This window comes from Molossus molossus, unplaced genomic scaffold, assembly GCF_014108415.1.
Source record: "Molossus molossus isolate mMolMol1 unplaced genomic scaffold, mMolMol1.p scaffold_m16_p_4, whole genome shotgun sequence".
Classification (NCBI taxonomy): domain Eukaryota; kingdom Metazoa; phylum Chordata; class Mammalia; order Chiroptera; family Molossidae; genus Molossus; species Molossus molossus.
This window is the reverse complement of record NW_023425377.1, coordinates 51989542-52011280: the sequence shown is the minus strand read 5'-3', so window position 1 is coordinate 52011280 and position 21739 is coordinate 51989542. Positions and strand designations below refer to the sequence as shown.

At 42.4% G+C, this 21739-nt stretch overlaps 1 protein-coding gene across 1 annotated transcript in view; it reads left to right on the top strand.

Moving 5' to 3' along the window:
- INSR (insulin receptor) overlaps window positions 1-21739 on the top strand; it is a 230720-nt gene that overhangs the window by 194494 nt on the left and 14487 nt on the right. Inside the window, exons 14-18 of the mRNA XM_036239654.1 lie at window positions 388-455; window positions 3191-3435; window positions 4860-4970; window positions 5059-5218; window positions 14344-14473. Coding sequence (XP_036095547.1) covers window positions 388-455; window positions 3191-3435; window positions 4860-4970; window positions 5059-5218; window positions 14344-14473 — 714 coding nt within the window. The remainder of the gene's footprint in view (window positions 1-387; window positions 456-3190; window positions 3436-4859; window positions 4971-5058; window positions 5219-14343; window positions 14474-21739) is intronic.

Here is a 21739-nt window from a genome sequence, read left to right as displayed (position 1 = left end):
AAACATCAATGTGAGAGAGACAAATCGATTGGTTGCCTCCTCCATGGGCCCGATGGGGGCCCGGGATTGAACCTGCAACCCGAGTACATGCTCTTAATCGGGAATTGAACCATCACCCTTTCGTGCGTGGGCCTATGCTCTAACCACCAAGCAACACCAGCCAGGGCAATTTATTTTTAAATGATAGTTATGTTTAACAACTGGCTTGTAAGTTTCCTGAAATTTAAGTTGTTTTTTGTGAGCTGGGACCAGAGCTTCCAGAACAACACTGATGCATGGATGCTCCTACTAAGGGTGCTATTTACAGTGGGGAGGCCTGTAGCCTGTAGTGACCCATGAAGTCCCATGGGAATCTCAAGATGGAATGTCTCCCCTTTTCTCTTCCAGGCAGCCAGATGGGCCACTGGGACCACTCTATGCTTCTTCAAACCCTGAGTACCTCAGTGCTAGTGATGGTGAGTACCGTCCTCTTCCCTGTGGGTGGCCAGAATCCTACTGTCCTGTTTCCTTTGCCATTATTGTCAAGTGAAAGTCAAGGGTTGATACCCCAAGAGGCTGAGACAAAACCTCTTGTTCATTGGAGCTGAAGACCCTGACCCTTGCTGCAGAAACACCATCACTGGGAGCAGTCAGACACCTGCTGTCTTGCACCTATTTGGATGGTCTGATTTAGCTCTTCTAGGACCTGTGGGCTAGACTGGGCTGGGAGGCTGAGAACCTGATACCCTACCTGTGGGGGAGTGGAGCATGGGGCCTGTGCCAGAGATTGCTCAGAGTCAGAGTCAGACAGCTGTGTCTGAACTTGATGCCCATGCTGGGAGGTAGGAATTGGAAACCAAAATGGGAGATTGTGGATGGAATGAGATAGACAAGAAGCAGGGACAAGAGAGGGTGGGTAGGAGGCAGTGTAGGTGCCAGGGACACATCTGCTCTTGGTGCCTGCTTAGAATGGATGTGATGCTGTTGGTGGGATCATAGGTCCGCCACCTATGTTTCCCTTGATTGTACCAAAGGGCAGCGAGTGACTCCTGTAGATAAGGCCTGGCTGTTCCTTCCCAGTGGAAGGCATCTGTTGCTTACAACTTTCTAAACTGCTTCATGCAACAAAAATAAAAATAAAAAAGTGACTTTCCAGGCATGAGGACCATTGCCCAATAGGACACTGGCTTGGGATGCAGGGGTGGATGGTGTTTTTAAGGGTGTCCCAGATCTGTTTTAATCATGTCTGATAAGACATGCTGACACAGAAGTGGTTGTCATGAAGGAAGATGTTTATCCTCCCAGTCCCCTAGAAATAGGATGCATGTACCATGCTGGGCCACATGAAGAAGTACCAGGGTCTGTCAGAAGGTAGAGGGAGAGGGGAAATGTAGGTGAGAGCCTTTATTGTGGTTTCCACAACAAAGGCAAGGCAAGGCAGGGCAAGGCTAAATTTAGGAATGGCTTGTGTGAATAATTTCAGTGGGCTCTGGGGCACAGGGATGCCCTAGTTGTCTGGCACCTGGCCCTGGGGTGGTTAATGATTAAGGCAGGTGGATAGTGGCCCTGAGTGTGAGAGCTCTGTAAGGAAGGTGGTTGGGGGTATTGACTCTGGATTGGTTGGTTTGCATGTCAAAGGAGCTTTTCTAGGTGAGTCCTTACCATCACTAGAAACTGGCTACCCCTAGGGGTGGGGCATAATCCTTCCAGGGTAAGCAGGGCCCCCAGATGTCAGAGTATCAGAACAGAGAAACTAGAAAAGATAGGTTATTGCAGGTGAGAATGTACAGAGGGAACAGGAGCAAGAGGAAATGAATGCTGATTAAGGAGCCTCCTCTCCCTATTTGGGAATGGCATTGTATTGCACATCAGAGATGGGGAAGCTGATCCTCAGGGCTGCTGTTAGGTCCCACAATCAGGGATGAGGGGAAGCTGATCCTCAGGGCCGTTATTAGGTCCCACAATCAGGGGTGAGGCCTAGATGGTTGCTCAGGGCTGCCTCTCCACCCTACTATTCTGCTTCCTTCTGGGAATGCAGCAAAGGCTGAGGGCACAAGGGTACCTAGTCTGGTCTGGAAACTGTGGCCTGAGAGTCTTTAAGGTCTCGAAGGCCTGAACCAAGGGACACACACAGGGAAAGATCCAGGCTCAGGGTGCCCCTGTGGAGCATCTGTGAGTTCATTTGAGTGCAGAGCTTTTGTGTGATTCAGTGTCCTTTCATGAGCTTTTGGTGACTGTGTGATTGGCTAGGTCTGCTATAACTATGTACCACACACTAACTATTTTAGAAAACAATTCCTTCACAGTTCTGGAGGCTAAATTTTGAAGTCGGGGTGATGGCAAGGTTGGTTTCTTGAGTCTTTTCTCCTTGGTGTGTAGATGGCTATCTTCTCCCTGTGTCCACACATAACCTTCCCTCTGTGTGTTTTTGTCCTAATCTCCTCTTCTTATAAGGACACCAATCATGTTGTATTAAGACCCACCCTAATGACCTCATTTCACCTTGATTATCTCCTTAAAGGCCTTATTTCCAACTATAGTCACATTCTGAGGTCTCAGGGGTTAGGCTTCAACAAATGAATTTGGAGAGGGATACAATTTAGCCCATCACAGTGACGGCATGGAGGATGTCAGAAACCATTTGGGCTTTTCTTGTGAGGCTTTCGAGCATTTGTTTGCATTCATTTACTGCATAACAAACCACACCAAACAGTGGCTTAAAATCACCATTAATTAGTTCACAGTTTGATGGGTCTACTCCCAGGGCTGTGCTCCACTGCTCAGTTCTGGTTTCACTCAGGTGGCTGCATCTGCCAAAGGATCAGCTGATGCTAGGTGGTCCCGGATGGGCTCACTTACATGTCTGGTATTTTACAGGTTGAGTGGTCCCCCATCCCCTTGGCACTTTGCAGAAACAGCAGCCTCAGATGAAACAGCATCCTTAGACAGTGGGTCTCTGAATCAGACAGACAGGATGGGGATGCAGGATCAGCTCAGCACTTACTGGAAAGGACCCTGGACTGGTGTGGCTCCTTTTTGAGTCTCTGACACCCCTTCCATGAGGTCAGGGACCCACATTTATCTTGTTCTTGGCTATATGCCTGGCACAGGTCATGGATCACAAAAGTCACCTAATGAACATTTGCAGGGGACTTGGGTAGGAGGTGGCTGGGGATCCCCTGAAAATGCTGTGTAGATAAATGAGGAATAGTGTTCCCATGTTCTGTGTACGTGCCGGATGAGTGGGAGGTGCCTCGGGAGAAGATCACCCTCCTGAGAGAGCTGGGGCAGGGCTCCTTCGGCATGGTATATGAGGGCAACGCCAAGGACATCATCAAGGGCGAGGCGGAGACTCGAGTGGCAGTGAAGACAGTCAATGAGTCGGCCAGTCTGCGGGAGCGGATCGAGTTTCTCAACGAGGCCTCAGTCATGAAAGGCTTCACCTGCCATCATGTGGTGAGTCCTGTGTTTGCCCTGGGAGGCTACTTTTGTTAACCAAAGAAGAGGTTCAGGCTGTAATAAAGAACAAAAGGCATGTATTTGAGCAAAAAATTACAACCCAGGAGACCCAGATTCAGGTAGCAACTACACTACACTCCAGAGAGAACAAAGAAGGGCCGGGTTTGTAAAGGCAAAACCCACCAAGTGTAATTCTTTCCTGCAAATGAAGGAGGCTGGCTAGGTTACCAGGGTTCAGTTTCTTTCACTATGCAATGGAGGGAGTGAAAACTATAAGTAAGGAGGAGGTCAAACCCCTGTGTAATTCCAGGATGTTTATGACTTGGCCTTGAGCCAATTTTAGCAGCAGGTTAGCAATTTAATAGCAGTTCTGAGAATTTAGGCACACGACATACAGAAACCCCCACTTCCCTAAGAGCCCCTTGACTCTTTTAAGTGACTCTTTTAGCAGTGCTTGTACCCTTTTATTTTTTTTCCATCATCACTTTCATGTTGATTCCCTTCTCCAGCTCTGCTGCACTGTTCTTCCTCCTCCTATGCACAGAGCATGAAGACAGTGGGTACAGATGCCCTGCTCAGCCCCAATCCACTAAGCATCCTAAAAGTGGGAGGAGGTTCTCTCCCTTCTCTAGTTTTACCTCACCTGGAGCCAAACTCTTTTTGTCCCAGTGCTTTCTGGAGTCTTCCATCTTTTATCTTCTGAGCACCTTTTTAACCCTTATACACACAGTGGTGCACCTTCCCCCTTCCCCCACCCCTCAAGTCAGCACACATTCTTCCTGGCCTTCTGCTACCACATTGCCTCATTTCTCCTTGAACCTTGAGTCCCTTCATCTTTGCCCCACGAATATTAATAGAGTACCTGCTCTGTGCTATGCTCTGTTCTACTCTCTGTGATGCAGTAAATTTCTGCCCTTGTGGAGCTTCTAATACAGCGGGTGCAGACAGACTCTAAACCCAATAGGTTCATTATTAGGAGATGCTACTGTGGCAAAATGAGAGAGGAGAGCAGAGTCAGGGGATTGGGAATTTAGGAGTGGGGAGGGTATATTTTATCAGAGATATAAAGGATACTATCCAGTAGGGACTGCCACGTAGACATGTGAGGGAACAGAGGGTCAGGCAGAAGAAACAGCTGATGCAAAGGCCTGAAGGTGGGAATGTGCCTTGTGTGCTCAGAGACATCAGGAACTCTCCATTGATTTGCCTGTCTGCTCTCCCACCCACCAGACTGTGAGTCCTGAATTCTCCCTTTTGTTCTCCCTCCCCAGGATGTTGACATTTGAGCGAGACAGAACTAGGGTTTACCACACACCACCCAGGAGTAGATTGCTGTGTGTGACCAAACTAGGGAGACCTCAGGGAGTTGAAATCTTCCCACAGACCCTCATCCAAGACCCCCTCCAATACTTGCTCTACAGGTCCGCCTCCTTGGGGTGGTGTCCAAAGGCCAGCCTACGCTGGTGGTGATGGAGTTGATGGCTCATGGAGACCTGAAGAGCTACCTCCGTTCCCTGCGGCCTGAGGCTGAGGTGAGCTGCCCCTGGGTACTCCACAGGGCACTCACTCCTGGGCATGTGCCCCAGTGTTACTGAATATAACCTCCTGTTTTAACTTTAGAATAACCCTGGCCGCTCTGCCCCCACCCTGCAAGAGATGATTCAGATGGCAGCAGAAATTGCAGATGGGATGGCCTACCTGAACGCCAAGAAGTTTGTGCACCGGGACCTCGCAGCTCGAAACTGCATGGTTGCCCATGATTTTACTGTCAAAATTGGAGGTTCGTCTGGCTTTCTCCTTTGGATTATAAGGCCATGTTTAGTTTCAGAAGTAATTGTCTATCATGGATTGTTAAAGCTTTTCCAATGGTGAAAGTTTTGGATGGGTGCCTGGTCTCTACACCGTAATTTCTCTTACTTTAAAATTTAAAAAAAAAAAAAAATTTTTTCTTTATTGATTTTAGAGAGAGAGAGAAAGGGAGAGGGAAAGAGAAATAGGAACATCGATGAAGAAGATGGCGGCTGGAAGGACTGGAGGGAGGGTGAGTGTGTGAGAGAGCAGGCTAGTGTGTGAGAGAGTGTGACTGGACATGACAGTGGATGACCAAACCCGAGCAGTGCAGAGACACGGAGCAGAAAGTTCCTGTGCTGTGGACGGGAGCAGCTGGCTACCGTGGTAAGAGGCTCTTCAGGGTGCTTCTCCCTGTACCGCGGGGAGGTTCCACCATTTTGGAAGATCCCAGGTCTTCCCTGGGAGGAGACAGTAGGAGCAGCTAGGGCCCAGCAACCTGAGCCCACCAGTGTACCTGACACCATCAGACCAGTGAACACTCTGTGTCAACACAGACCAGTGCACAGTAGTGGAGCTGCCAAGGTGCCCATTGCGGAAGCCGCAGACTGCCAGCAGCCCAGCACCATCCCCCACAGTAGCACCCCGATCAGAGTCCAGATATACCCCCAGCAACAGAGGCTGGGGACCAGACATCCATCCCCAGGCAACAGAAGCACAGACCAGCAGCAGAGAACCATCCCCCAAAACTAGAGTAAAGGCTGAGCAGGAGTTGAGCCCCACTGGGCAGCAGCACTCCCCAGCCACCAGTGGCAGGACCTGGGGCTCCACAAAGGCCTATGCGACCCAGCGGCCCTCAAGAACAGTGGGAAGCCAGAGCCAGAGAGGGACTAGTGCTATCCAGCTGCCCACCCGTGGGACCTGAGGGGTGCTGGGGCACCAGAGAGGTCTGTGCAACCCAGCAGCCCACAAGAGCGGTGGTAAGCCAGAGACTGAGAGGGACTGGTGTGATCCAGCTGCCCGCCCACTGGACCTGAAGGGTACAGAGGAATCAGACAGGCCTCTGTGACCAGCAGGGACTGTGCGATCCGGTTTACCCACGGGACCTGTGGGGTGCTGAAGCACCAGAGAGGCCTGTGTGACCCAGCAGCCCATAAGATAGGCATAGAACCGGGTCTCCAAAGGGACTATGTGATCTAATTACCCATGGGACCTAGAGAGTGCGGGGACACTAGAGAGGCCTGTGTGACCCAGCTGCACACAAGATAGGCATAGAGGATGTGAAAATGGTGGCGGAGTGAATGAAAGCAACACGGACGGTCTCCCAGGACCAAATGGGAATTAAAACTAAAATAAAGACAAATCTTTGGAAAAAAGCAACAGAAAAGCAGCGGGATAGGACCATATAACCAGGGACACTGGTAGGATCTGCAGAGGCACGAGAGGGTGGCAGGCTGGTAGCCCACAGCAGCAGCAGTCTCAACTGTGAGCAGTGCCCTTGGGAATAAAAACCAAGCCCACTCCACAGCACAGAGAGCTGGGACAGAGCACTAAAATAGCCACAACCACTCACCTGAGGCTCCGGAAGAGGGAGGGCACACTGGGCTGGAACTCTGTGGGGTCACCCAGGATTTGGAGGGCACTCAGAGTTTTTGCTGAGTTGCGGCCACAAAGGACAGTGGCCAGTATGCACCTTCCCAGATCTGTGGGGGAAAGCAGCAGCCTCTCACTTGGAGATTCAGCCTTTCCCAGATGAGGCAAAGAAATGCAAACTGAGGCTCATTAACAACCAGTCTCACATTCTGGTAATCCTCTTATGCAGAACACCAGGGCTACATTCAAAGGACCTGAGTAACTGAGACTACTAGCTTCCAGGTAAAAAGCTAGAGGATAACAGAACCTTTCCTGGGCTTGCAAATCTACCCAGGAAAGTAAGAGTTGACAGTGGTGTTTTTGTGGGCCCACCCAAGCTCATTCAAACCCACATGAGGGAGCCACTAACAGCAGAACACCAATGCCCACAGGGAATATTTGGCAGGCTTCAAACTCACTGAGATAGCCAAAATGGTGAAACAAAGAAACAAATTCCAAATGAAAGAACAAGAGAACTCTATCGAAGATGAGATCAATGAAATACAGCTAAGTAAAATATCAGAGGTAGAGTTCAGAGCCGTGATCTTGAGGAAGCTCAACAGCATGAGTAAGGACACAAGCAGCATGAGTAAAGATATAGAAACATTGAAAACTAACCAAGTGGAAATGAAGAATGACATAGCAGAAATAAAGAACACGTTGGAAGGACTATCCAGCAGAGTAGAGGAAGCCGAGGACTGGATCAGTGAATTAGAAGACAGGGTAGAAAAAAATCAACCAATTAGAAAACCAAAAGGAATAAACGATTAAAAAACAGGAAGACAGCTTAAGAGAACTTTGGGACAACTGGAAACGTAATAACATTCGTATCATACGAGTCCCCGAAGAGGAATAAAATGGGCAAGGGGAGAGAATATATTTGAAGAAATAGTGGCAGAAAACTTCCCTAACTTGCTGAAGGAAGAAGGCATTCAAGTTCAAGAAACATAGAAAGCCCCAAGTAAGAAGAACCCAAACAGGCCCACACCAAGACACATAGTAATCAAAATGCCAAAAATTAAAGACAAAGAGAGAATCCTAAACACAGCAAGAGATGAGCAACAGGTTACCTACAAAGAAAACCCCATATGGCTCTCAACTGACTTCTCAACAGAAACAGTACAGGCCAGGAGGGAGTGGCATGAAGTAATCAAGGACACGAAAAACAAGGATCTAAATCCAAGACTATGATACCAAGCAAGGCTATCATTCAAAATAGAAGGTCAGCCCTGGCCGGTTTGGCTCAGCGGTTGGAGCGTCCGCCTGCAGTCTGGAGAGACTCCCGCTGAGGGCATGTACCTCGGTTTCAGTTTGTCCCCAGCCCTGGTTAGTCGTGCGGGTGGCAGCCACTCAATGTGTCCCTTTCACATCAATGTTTCCCTCTCTCTCTCTTCCTCTCTCTCCCTCCCACTCTATCTGTACAAAAAATGGAAAAATGTCCTCAGGTAAGGATTTAAAAAAAAAAAAATAGAAGGTCAAATAAAGAGCTTTCCAGACAAAAAAAAAAGGCTAAGGGAATATATTAACACCAAACCAGCACTACAAGATATGCTAAAAGGACTGCTGTAATTAGTAGAAGAAATAGGAAGAAAAATGTAACCACACTAAATGAAAATGGCAATAAATAAGTACATATCAATTATCACCTTAAATGTGAATGGTTTGAATGCTCCAAAGTAAAGACACAGAGTAGGTGACTGGATAAGAAAGCATGACTCACATATATGTTGTTTACAAGAGACCCACCTCACAACAAAAGACTCATATAGGTTGAAAGTGAAGGGATGGAAGAAACTCTTTCACGCAAACAGAAAGGGGAAAAAACTGAGGTAGCAATACTCATATCTGATAAAGTAGATTTCAAAATGAAGGCCATAACTAGAGACAAAGAACACCACTACATAACATTGAAAGGATTTATGCAATAGGAAGATATAACCTTGGTAAACATATATGCACTCAATATAGGAGCACCAACATATGTTAAAAATGTTCTGGAGGACTTCAAAGGAGAAATCAGCAGCAATACAAGCAGAGCAAGGGACTTCAACACCCAGCTGACATCACTGGATAGATCATCTAGACAAAAAATTAACAAGGAAACACAGACTCTAAATGAAGTGCTAGATCAAAAGAATTTAATAGATATCAACAGAGAATTACAACCTAAAACTGCAGAATTCACATTCTTATCAAGAGCACATGGGACATTCTCAAGGATAGACCACATGTTAGGACACAAACTAAGTCTCTACAAGTTCAAGAAGATTGAAATTATATCAAGCATCTTCTCAGATCACAGTGGCATAAAACTAGAAATCGATCACAAGAAGAACATGCAAAGACATTTTAAAACATGGAGGCTAAATAGCATGTTATTGAACAATGATTGGGTTACCATGGAGACCAAGAAAGAAATTAAAAACTTCCTGGAAACAAATGAAAATGAACACACAACACAAAATTATGGGATTTTGCAGTTCTGAGAGGGAAGTCAAGCAATACAGGCCTACCTCAAGAAGCAAGAAAAATTTCTAATAGACTATCTAACCTCACAACTTAAAAAACTAGAAAGCAAACAAAAAGAAATTCCCAGAGCAAGTGGAAGGAAGGAAATAGTAAAGATCAGAGCAGAAATAAATGACATAAAGTCCAAAAAAATAATTCAAAGGATCAATGAAACAAAGAGCTGGTTCTTTGAAAAGATAAACAAGATTGATGGACCCTTAGATAGACTCATCAAGAAACAAAGAGAGAGAACGCAAATATACAACATCAGAACTAAAAGTGGAGAAATAACAAATGACACCACAGAAATGCAAAGGATTGTGAACAAATATTATACGGCAAAAAATTTGAAAATCTAAGCGAAATGGACAAATTTCTAGAAACACATAGTTTCCCAAAACTAGACCAGGAAGAGATAGAGAATTTGAACAGATCAATATCAACAGAAAAAACTTAACATGTAATCAAGAACATGTAATCCCAGCAAACAAAAGCCCAGGCCGGGACAGCTTCACGGGGGAGTTTTACTGAACATTCAAAGAAGAACTAACACCCATTCTCCTCAAACTATTTCAGAAAATTCAAGAAGAAGGCAGACTTCCAAACGCATTTTATGAGGCCAGTGTAATTCTAATTCCAAAACCAGAAAAAGACATTACAATGAAAGAAAACTACAGGCCAATATTTCTGATGAACATAGACGCCAAAATCCTGGACAAAATACTAGCAAATTGAATCCAGCAATATATTAAAAAAATTATTCACCATGACAAAGTAGGATTCATCCCAGGAATGCAAGGCTGGTACAATATATGCAAGTCAATACATGTGATACACCACATAAACAAAATGAAAGATAAAAATCATGATCTTATCAATAGATGCTGAAAAAACATTCGAGAAAACCCAGCATCCATTTCTGATAAAAACGCTCAGCAATCTGGGAATAGAGGGATAATATCTCGACATAATGAAGGCCATATACAAAAGAGCTACAGCCAACATCATACTCAATGGGCAAAAATGAAAAGCATTTCCCTTAAGAACAGGAACAAGGCAAGGATGCCCACTTTCACCACTCTTATTTAACATAGTACTGGAAGTCTTAGCCACAGCAATCAGACAGGAAGAAAAAATAAAGGGGATCCAGATTGGAAAGGAGGAAGTGAAACTGTCATTATTTGCAGATGACATGACACTATACACAGAAAACTCCAAAGACTTCATCACAAATCTACTAGACTTAAGAAATGAATTTGGCAAAGTAGCAAGATACAAAATGAACGTCAAGAAATCGATGGCATTCTTATACACCAATGATGAACTCACAGAAAGAGAAACTAAGCAAACAATCCCATATACCATCGCGGCAAAAAAGTTAAGATGCCTAGGAATAAACTTAACCAAAGATATAAAGAATCTATTTGCAAAAAACTACAGGTCATTGAAAAAAGAAATAGAGGAAGGTATAAAAAAGTGGAAGCACATACCCTGTTCATGGATTGGAAGAATTAACATCATTAAAATGTCCATACAACCCAAAGCAATCTATAGATTCAACGCAATCCCCATCAAAGTACCAACGACATACTTCACAGAACTAGAACAAATACTTCAAAGGTTCATATGAAATAAAAAAAGACCTCGAATAGCCACAGCAATCTTGAAAAAGAAGAACAAAGTAGGGGGGATCACATTACCAGATTTCAGGTTATACTACAAAGCCACTGTAATCAAAACAGCCTGGTACTAGCGCAAGAACAGGCATATAGACCAGTGGAACAGAACAGAGAACCCAGAAATGGTCCCAAGGCAATAAGCTCAAATAATACTTGACATAGGTGGGAAGAGCATACAGTGGAGTAAAGACAGCCTCTTTAATAAATGGTGTTGGGAAAATTGGACAGCTGCATGCAAAAAACAATGAAAGTAGACCATCTACTTACCCCCTACACAAGAATAAACTCAAAATGGATAAAAGACTTAAATGTGACTCATGAATCCATAAAAATCCTAGAAGAAACTGTAGGCAACAAAATCTCAGACATCATACGCAACACACTTTTCACTGACACCTCACCTAAGGCAATAGAAACAAAGGAGAAAATGAACACATGGGACTACATCAAACTCAAAAGCTTCTGCACAGCAAAACACAATCATCAAAATGAAAAGGCTACTCAGTGTATGGGAGACCATAATTGCCAATGCTATATCAGATAAGGGGTTAATTTCTAATATATAGAGAGTGCTCATACAACTCAACAAAAGGAAGACAAAGAACCCAATTAAAAAAATGGGCCGAGGAGCTGAATAGATACCTCTCCAAACAGGACATAAAAATGGCTAAGAGACGTATGAAGAAATGCTCAACATCACTAGTCAACAGAGAGATGCAAATTAAAACAACAATGAGGTATCACCTCATACCTGTCAGAATGGCCACCATCAACAAATCATCAAAGAACAAGTGTTGGCAAGGTTGTGGAGAAAAGGAGACTCTAGGACACTGCTGGTGGGAATGCAGACTGGTGCAGCCACTGCGGAAAACAATATGGTGTTACCTCAAAAAATTAAAAATTGAACTTCCATTTGACCCAATGATCCCACTTCTAGGGATGTACCCTAAGAAGCCTGAAACATCAATCAGAAAGAATATATGTACCCCCATGTTTGTAACAGCACTATTTACAATAGCTAAGATCTGGAAACAGCTCAAATGTCCATCAGTAGACGAATGGATAAAAAAGCTGTGGTACATATACACAGTGGAAGTCTATGCAGCTGTAAGAAAGAAAGATCTATGTTTTGAAATGACATGGAGGGACCTGGAAAGTATTGTCCTAACAAAACAAGCCAAACAGAGAAAGACAAGTATCATATGACCTCCCTTATTTGTGGAATATAATGAACATAACAATCTGAGGACCAGTTTAGTCCCAGAGACATGGAAGTGGGTTACAGACTGACATTTTCCATAAGAAGGGGTGGGAAGGGATAGATAACCCACAGAACTTTATATGCTTGAATGCATGAACAGTGGACATGGATAACAAAGCTGGGGGGGGGGTGGGGTTACAGGGCGGGGAAGGAAAGGGAGTGGGGTATCAGAGGGGAAAAAAGGAGAAACATATGTAACAAAAATAATTAATTTTAGAAAAGAAACATTTATGAGAGAGCACATCGATTTGTTGCCTCCTGCATACCCCACAACCTGGGCATGTGCTGTGACCGGGAATGAAACCAGCAAACTGTTGGTCGACACTCAACCACTGAGTCACACCAACTGGGCTACTTTCATTTTTTTTTTATCCTCACCCAAGGACATTTTTGCATTTATCTTCAGATAGAGTGGGAGGGAGAGAGAGAAACATTGACGTGAAAGTGGCTGCCATCCACACAACCCAACCAGGGCCGGGGACAAACTACAACCGAGGTACGTGCCCTTAATGTGAACCAAACCCAGGTCTCTCTAGACCACAGGCCGATGCTCTAACCACTGAGCAAAGCCAACCAGTGCTACATTCACTTCTTTAAATAATATTAGTGTACCCTGTATGTGCAAGCCACTGAAGGAGGTACTACATGTGCAATGATCAATAAGTTACCATGGTTTTTCTGCCTCCATGAGCTTGCAGTCTTTTTCTGCACCATCTAGCACAGTAGCCACTAGCCACATGTACCCATCTACATTTAAATTAACTTACATTAAGTAAAATTAAGAATTCAGTTTGTTGGATGCATGGACCACATTTCAGGTGTCCAATAGCCACCTTGAGCCCAGTAGCTTTCATATTGGACAGTGTGAGTATAGACCATGTTTATCACCACAGAAAGCTCTAGACAGAGCTGTTCCACATAAACAATAAAATAGTTTATACTCATAAAAAGATTAAGAAGATGGGAAAGGAGCACTGCAGGAAATGGACTTCCATGACAGAGAGGAAAGGCCTCTGAAAGGAGGCACCATTTCACCCAAGACTCTGAGGATTAAAAGGTGACCTGAGTGACAGCATCCCAGAAGTAGTTACAGCACATGTAAAGACCATGAGGCTAGAGGGATGTCTGATGTAGTATGAATAAAATGAATATATAAGGAACAGAGCAGCATGAGATGTTAGGTTAGGGAGAGAGGCAGGAGCCAGACCTAGAAGGTCTTGCAAGTCATAGTAAGTCATCTAGATGTTATTCTATGCAGCCAGTGCAAAGCAGGAAGTGATGTGATTCTATTTATGAACCAAAAAGATATTGCCCTACATTAGCAGTCAGTGGAAAGCAAGAAATGATGTTATCCTATATATAATCCCCCAAGATCTTATCCTATATCAGCAAGGTAAGCAGGAAGTGACAAAGTGATGTCATTCTATTTATATAGCTTCTCTTGGGCAGTGGGCTGTCAGAGTCAGGATGGAGGGAGGATCCTGTAGGTGAGAGAGGGTTGTGGGCCTGGTTGGTTCCAGGACAATAGAGAGGAGTAGATAGTTAAAGAGGGATGTGGAGGAAGAGTGGATAGGATTCACCACTGTTTTGCATGTAGGGTGTGAGGAAAGGGGGTAGTCAAAGGAGAACCCAACTCTGGGTTTCTGGTGGGGCAGTGGACCGTTAGGTGGGGCCATATCCAAAGGGGAAAAGTAGGTTGGCTGCAGAGAGTTGATATTTCAATTTGGGTTGCTTATGAGTCATAGGTAGGAAGGAAGCGTTTCTGAGAATGGAATTCCCAAGCTCTGACCGGAATATCGCTTTTTTGCAACTTGATGGTTCCTTTTCCTTCCCTTTAAATGGTGGCCTGTCCTCTTCCTCCACATCCCTTGAGCACCCTCAGAATCCATTCTCCCTGGATTTGGTGGCCACCCAGATGAGTATCCACCTGGACTAGGTGAGCCTATCTGAGGGCTCTGCCAGGGATGGGGCAGTGAAGATGGCACACAACTGAGCCACAGGCTGAAGGGTAAGAGTTTGTGAACTGTTTGTTGTCAGACTTTGGAATGACCAGAGACATCTACGAAACGGATTATTACCGAAAAGGCGGCAAAGGTCTGCTTCCTGTGCGGTGGATGGCACCTGAATCTTTGAAGGATGGGGTTTTTACCACTTCTTCTGACATGTGGTAAGTTGTACATGGGTTGGTGGATAGAACACTGGGCTTGAATTCCAGGTTGCTCCACTAGTCTGAGTAAAAGAGGGCCTTCCTCATGGCCATGGAGGAAATGAAGGGAATGTCATATCTGAGGACTCTTGCGCAGCTATTGTTACATTTCAGTTGAGACTAATCTTATAGGCATTTCTAAATGCAGCATAAGTTATTTTTTCATTTTTATTTATTTGTTTCCTTGCTTTTCAATTGCAGTTGACATTCAATATTATGTTAGTTTAAGTGTACAGCATAGTGGTTAGACATTTGTAATATTTATAAAGCCATCTCCCCTATAAGTCTAGTACCTACCTGGCAACATACATACTTATTGCACTATTATTGACTATATTCCCTATGCTGTACCTTACATTCCTGTGACTATTTTGTCACTACTAGTTTGTACCTCTTAATCCCTTCACCATTTCCACCCATTCCTCCAACCCCCCTCCCATCTTAACTCTCAGTTTGTTCTTTGTATCTATGAGTTTGTTTCTGTTTTAATTGTTAGTTTATTTTGTTTTTTAGATTTCACATGTAAGTGAAATTACAATGTATTTATCTTTCTCTGCCCAACTTATTTCACTTAGCGTAATACCTGCTAGGTCCATCCATGTTGTTGCAAATGGTAAGATTTCATTCTTTTTTTTTTTTTAATGTAATAGTTTTTATTGATTTTATAGAAAGGGAGAGAGAGAGAGAGAAACATTGTTGCAAGAGAGAAACATTGATTGGCCGTCTCTTGCATGCCCGCCACCAGGGATTGAGCCAAAAACCCAGATATGTGCCTTGATCAGAAATTGAACTGGGATGTCTCAGTCCATGGGATGAAATCCACTGACCCACACTGGCCAGGCAGATTTCCTTCTTTTATGTGGCTGAATAATATTCCATTGTGTACATCTATCATATCTTTATCCAATTTTCTATTAATGAGACTTAGGTTGCTTCCATATCTTGGCTATTGTAAATAATGCTGCGGTGCATGTATCTTTTCATATTAGTGTTTTGGATTACTTCAGATAAATATTGAGAGGTGGAATTGCTAGGTGATAAGGTAGTTCTATTTCTAATTTTTGAAGAACCTCCATACTGTTTTCCATAGTGGCCACACCAATTTGGAATCCCACTAACAATGCATGAGGGTTTCCCTTTCTTCACATCGTTGCCAACATTGTTTTTTGTTGATTTATTGATGATAGCCATTCTGACAGGTGTAAGGTGATATTTCATTGTCTTTTTAATTTGCATTTCTCTGATGATTAGTAATGTTGAGCATCTTTTCATATGTGTACTGGCATCTGTATGTCCCCTTTAGAAAAATATCTATTCAGGTCCTTTGCCCATTTTTAATTGGATTGTGTGTTTTCTTGGGGTTGACTTTTATGATTTCTTTCTAAATTTTGGATATTAATACCTTATCAGATGTGTCATTGGTGAATGTGTTCTACCAATTGGAAGATTGTCTTTTTGCTTTAGTATGTGCAGAAACTTTTAAATTTGATGTAGTTCCATTTGTTTATTTATACATTTATTTAATTTATATTTTTTAATTAATTTATTTATTTTTGTTGCAGATGTTTCTCTTTTTTCAACCACTGATTTCCCCCGCTGCCCCCACCCCGCTCTGACCCCAGATTTTTTGTCCATGTCCATTGTTCATGCATTCATGCATATAAGTTCTGTGGTTGATCTATCCCTTCCCACCCCTTCTTATGGGGAATGTCAGTCTGTACCCCACATCCACATCTCTGGAACTACCCCATTCCTCAGACTGTTATGTTCATTATATTCTACAAATAAGTGAGATCATATGATACTTGTCTTTCTCTGTTTGGCTTGTTTCATTACGATAATACTTTCCAGGTCCCTCCTTGTCATCTCAAAGAATAAGAGATCTTTCTTTCTTACAGCCTCACCTACTCCATTGTGTATATGTACCACATATTTTATCCTTTTGTCTACTGATGGACATTTAAGCTGTTTCTAGATCTTAGCTATTGCAAATAGTGCTGCTACAAACATGGGGGTACATACATTATTTCTGATTGGTGTTTCAGGCTTTGTACGGTATATTCCTAGAAGTGGGATCACTGGGTCAAATGATGGTTCAATTTTTAATTTTTTGAGGTAACGCCTTATTGTTTTCCATAGTGGCTGCATCAGTCTGCATTCCCACCAGCAGTGTACTAGAGTCCCCTTTTCTCCACCACCTTGCCAACATTTGTTGTTTGATGATTTGTTGATGGAGGACATTCTGATAAGAGTGAGGTGATACCTCATTGTCATTTTAATTAGCATCTCTCTGATGATTAGTGATGTTGCGCATTTCTTCATATGTCTCTTAGCCATTTGTATGTCCTGTTTGGAGAGGTGTCTATTTAGTTCCTCTGCCTATTTTTTAATTGTGTTCTTTGTCTTCCTTTTGTTGAGTTGTATGAGCACTCTCTATATATTGGAAATTAACCCCTTATCTGATATATCATTGGCAATTATGCTCCCCCATACAGTGGGTAGCCCTTCCATTTTGATGATTGTATCTTTTGCAGTGCAGAAGCTTTTGTGTTTGATGTAGTCCCATGTGTTCATTTTCTCCTTTGTTTCTATTGCCTTAGGTGAGGTGTCAGTGAAAAGTGTGCTGCGTATGATGTCTGAGATTTTGTTGCCTACAGTTTCTTCTAGGATTTTTATGGATTTATTAGTCACATTTAAGTCTTTTATCCATTTTGAGTTTATTCTTGTGTAGGGTGTAAGTAGATGGTCTACTTTCATTTTTTTTGCATGTAGCTGTCCAATTTTCTCAACACCATTTATTAAAGAGGCTGTGTTCACTCTACTGTATGAGCTTGCCACCTTTGTCTAATATTATTTGAGCATATTGCCTTGGGTCCATTTCTGGATTCTCTGTTCTGTTCCACTGGCCTGTAGGCCTGGTCTTGTGCCAGTAGCAGGCTATTTTGATTACTGTGGCTTTGTAGTATAACCTGAAATCTGATAATGTGAACCTTCCAACTTTGTTCTTTTTTTTCAAAGATTGCTGTGGCTATTCGAGGTCTTTTTTGGTTGTATATGAACTTTTGAAGTATTTGTTCTAGTTCTGTGACGTATATCCTTGGTATTTTGATGGGGATTGCATTGAATGTATAGATTGCATTGGGAAGTATGGACATTTTAATGATGTTGATTCTTCCAATCCATGAACAAGGTATGTGCTTCCACATTTTTATATCTTCCTCTATTTCTTTTTTCAATGACATAGTTTTTTGCGAATAACTTCTTTATTTCTTTGGTTAAGTTTCTTCCTAGGTATCTTAATTTTTTTTTGCTGCGATGATAAATGTGATTGTTTTTAGTTTCTCTTTCTGTGAGTTCATCATTGCTGTATAAGAATTCCAATGATTTCTTGACGTTCATTTTGTATCCTGCTACTTTGCCAAATTTATTTCTTAAGTCTAGTAGATTTGTGATGAAGTCTTTGGAGTTTTCTGTGTATAGTGTCATGTCATCTGCAAATAATGACAGTTTCACTTCCTCCTTTCCAATCTGGATCCCCTTTATTTTTTCTTCCTGTCTGATTGCTGTGGCTAAGACTTCCAGTACTATGTTAAATAAGAGTGGTGAAAGTGGGCATCCTTGCCTTGTTCCTGTTCTTAAGGGAAATGCTTTTCATTTTTGCCCATTGAGTATGATGTTGGCTGTAGCTCTTTTGTATATGGCCTTCATTATGTCGAGATATTATCCCTCTGTTCCCAGATTGCTGGGCATTTTTATCAGAAATGGGTGCTGGATTTTGTGTAATGCTTTTTCAGCATCTATTGATATGATTATATGATTTGTGTCTTTCATTTTGTTTATGTGGTGTACCACACTTATTGATTTGCGAATATTGTACCAGCCTTGCATCCCTGGGATGAATCCCACTTGCTCATGGTGAATAATTTTTTTGATGTATTGCTGGATCCAATTTGCTAGTATTTTGTTCAGGGTTTTGGTGTCTATATTCATTAGGGATATTGGCCTGTAGTTTTCTTTCTTTGTAGTGTCTTTTTCTGGTTTTGGAATTAGAATTATGCTGCCCTCATAAAATGAGTTTGGAAGTCTTTCTTCTTTTTGAATTTTTTGAAATAGTTTGAGGAGAATGGGTATTCGTTCTTTCAATGTTCGGTAAAATTCCCCTGTGAATCCCTCCAGGCCTGGGCTTTTGTTTACTGTGAGAGTCTTTATCACATCTTCAATTTATTTCATTGTTATTGGTCTGTTCAAGTTTTCTATCTCTTCCTGGTTCAGTTTTGGGAGACTGTGTGTTTCTAGAAGTATGTCCATTTCATTAAATTGTCGAATTTGTTGCCGTATAATTGTTCATAATATTTGTTCACGATCCTTTGTATTTGTGTCAGTTAGTATTTCTCTTCTTTCATTTCTGATTTTGTGTATTTGGGTTTTCTGTCTCTTTGTTTCTTGGTGATTCTTGATAAGGGTCCATCCATCTTGTTTATCTTTTCAAAGAACCAGCTCTTTGTTTCATTGATCCTTTGAATTGTTTTTTTGGTCTCCATGTCATTTATTTCTGCTCTGATCTTAACTATTTCCTTCCTTCTACTTGCTCTGGGATTTTCTTTTTGTTTGCTTTCTAGTTCTTTAAGTTTTGAGGATAGATAGTCTATTAGAAATTTCTCTTGTTTCTTGAGGTAGGCCTGTATTGCTATGAACTTCCCTCTCAGAACTGCTTTTGCTGCATCCCATAGATTTTGTGTTATGTGTTCATTTTCATTGGTTTCCAGGAAGGTTTAAATTTCTTCCATGATCTCCATGGTGACCCTTTCATTGTTCAATAACATGCTATTTAGCCTCCATGTTTTCAAATGTCTTTGCATTTTCTTGTTGCAATTGATTTCTAGTTTCATGCCATTGTGATCTGAGAAGATTCTTGATATGATTTCAGTCTTCTTGAACTTGTAGAGACTTAGTTTGTGCCCTAACATGTGGTCTATCATTGAGAATGTCCCGTATGCACTTGAGAAGAATGTGAATTCTACAGTTTGTGGTTTAATTCTCGGTAGATATCTATCAAATCCATTTGATCTAGCATTTCATTTAGAGTCTGTGTTTTCTTGTTAATTTGTTGTCTAGAAGATCTATCCTGTGATGTCAGTGGTATTGAAGTCCCCTGCTATGATGGTATTGCTGTTGATGTCTCCTTTGAAGTCCTCCAATAGATTTTTAATATATGTTGGTGCTCCTATATTGGGTGCATATATATTTACCAAGGTTATATCTTCCTGTTAGATAGATGCTTTTAATATTATATAGTGGCCTTTTTTGTCTCTAGTTATGGCCTTCATTTTGAAATCTACTTATTCAGATATGAGTATTCTACCCCAGCTTTTTTTTGCTTTCCATTTTCTTGAAAGATATTTATCCATCCCTTTACTTTCAACCTATGTGAGTCTTTTGTTGTGAGGTGGATCTCTTGTAAACAACATATATGTGAGTCATGCTTTCTTATCCAGTCAGCTGCTCTGTGTCTTTTTATCTGAGCATTCAAACCATCCACATTTAAGGTGATAATTGATATGTACTTATTTATTGCCATTTTTATTTAGTGTGGTTGTATTTTTCTCCCTATTTTTTCTACTAATTACAGCAGTCCTTTAGCATATCTTGTAGTGCTGATTTGGTGTTAATATATTCCCTTAGCCTTTTTTGTCTGGAAAGTTCTTTATTTGACCTTCTATTTTGAATGATAGCCTTGCTGGGTAGAGTAGTCTTGGATTGAGATCCTTGTTTTTATCACCTTGATTACTTCATGTCACTCCCTTCTGGCCTGTAGTGTTTCTGTTGAGAAGTCAGTTGAGAGCTTATGGGGTTTTCTTTGTAGGTAACCTGTTGCTTATTTCTTGCTGCTTTTAGGATTCTCTCTTTGTCTTTACTTTTTGGCATTTTGATTACTATGTGTCTAGGCGTGGGCCTGTTTGGGTTCTTCTTACTTGAGGCTTTCTGTTTCTTGAACTTGAATGCCTTCTTCCTTCAGCAAGTTAGGGAAGTTTTCTGTCACTATTTCTTCAAATATATTCTCTAACCCTTGCCCATTTTATTCCTCTTCAGGGACTCCTATGATGTGAATGTTATTATGTTTTCAGTTGTCCCACAGTTCTCTTAAGCTGTCTTCCTGTTTTTTAATTCTTTTTTTCTTTTATTTTTCTGATTGGTTGATTTTTTTCTACCCTGTCTTCTAATTCACTGATCTATTCCTCTACTCTGCTGGTTAATCCTTCCAATATGTTCTTTATTTTTACTATGTCATTCTTCATTTCCACTTGGTTAGTTTTCAATGTTTCTGTATCTTTACTCATGCTGCTGGTGCTCTTAATCATGTTGTTGAGCTTCCTCAAGATCATGGCTCTGAACTCTACCTCTGATAATTTGCTTAGCTGCATTTCATTGATCTCATATTTGATAGAGCTCTCTTGTTCTTTCATTTGGAATTTGTTTCTTTGTTTCACAATTTGGCTATCTCATTGGGTTTGATGCCTGTCAAATATTCCCTGTGGGTGTTGGTGTTCTGTTTGTGGTTCCCTCAACTGTTTTTGGATGAACTTGGGTGGGCCCACGTTAAACACCACTGTGAAGTAAGTCTTACTTTCCTGGGTAGATTTGCAGCCCAGGAAAGGTTCTGTTATCCTCTAGCTTTTTCCCTGGTGGCTAGTATTCTCAGTTACTCAGTGCCTTGGAATGTAGCCCTGGTGTTCTTCATAAGAGGATTTCCAGAGGGTGGAATAGAAGCTGGTTGTTAATGAGCCTCAATTTGCATTTCTTTGCCTAACCTGGGAAAGGCTGAATCTCCGAGGGGTGGTGCTGCTGCTTTTCCCCACAGCTCGTAGAAGGGACACATTGCCCACTGTCCTTTGTGGCTGCCACTCAGCAAAAACTCTGAGTGCCCTTCAAATCCCAGGTGTCCCCACAGAGTTCCAGCCCAGTCTGCCTTCCCTCTGCTGTAGCCCCCAGGTGAGTGGCTGTTGTATTTTAGTGCTCTGTCTGGGCTCTCTCTGTTGTGGAACGGAGTTTTTATTCCCCAGGGGCGCTGCTCACACCTAAGGCTGCTGCTGTCCGTGGTTTTTCAGCCTGCCACCCTCTCGCGCATCCGCAGATCCTACCAGTGTCCCTGGTTATTGGTTTTGTCCTGCTGCTTTTCTGTTGCTTTTTTCTGAGGATTTGTATTTATTTAAGTTGTAATTCCTGTTT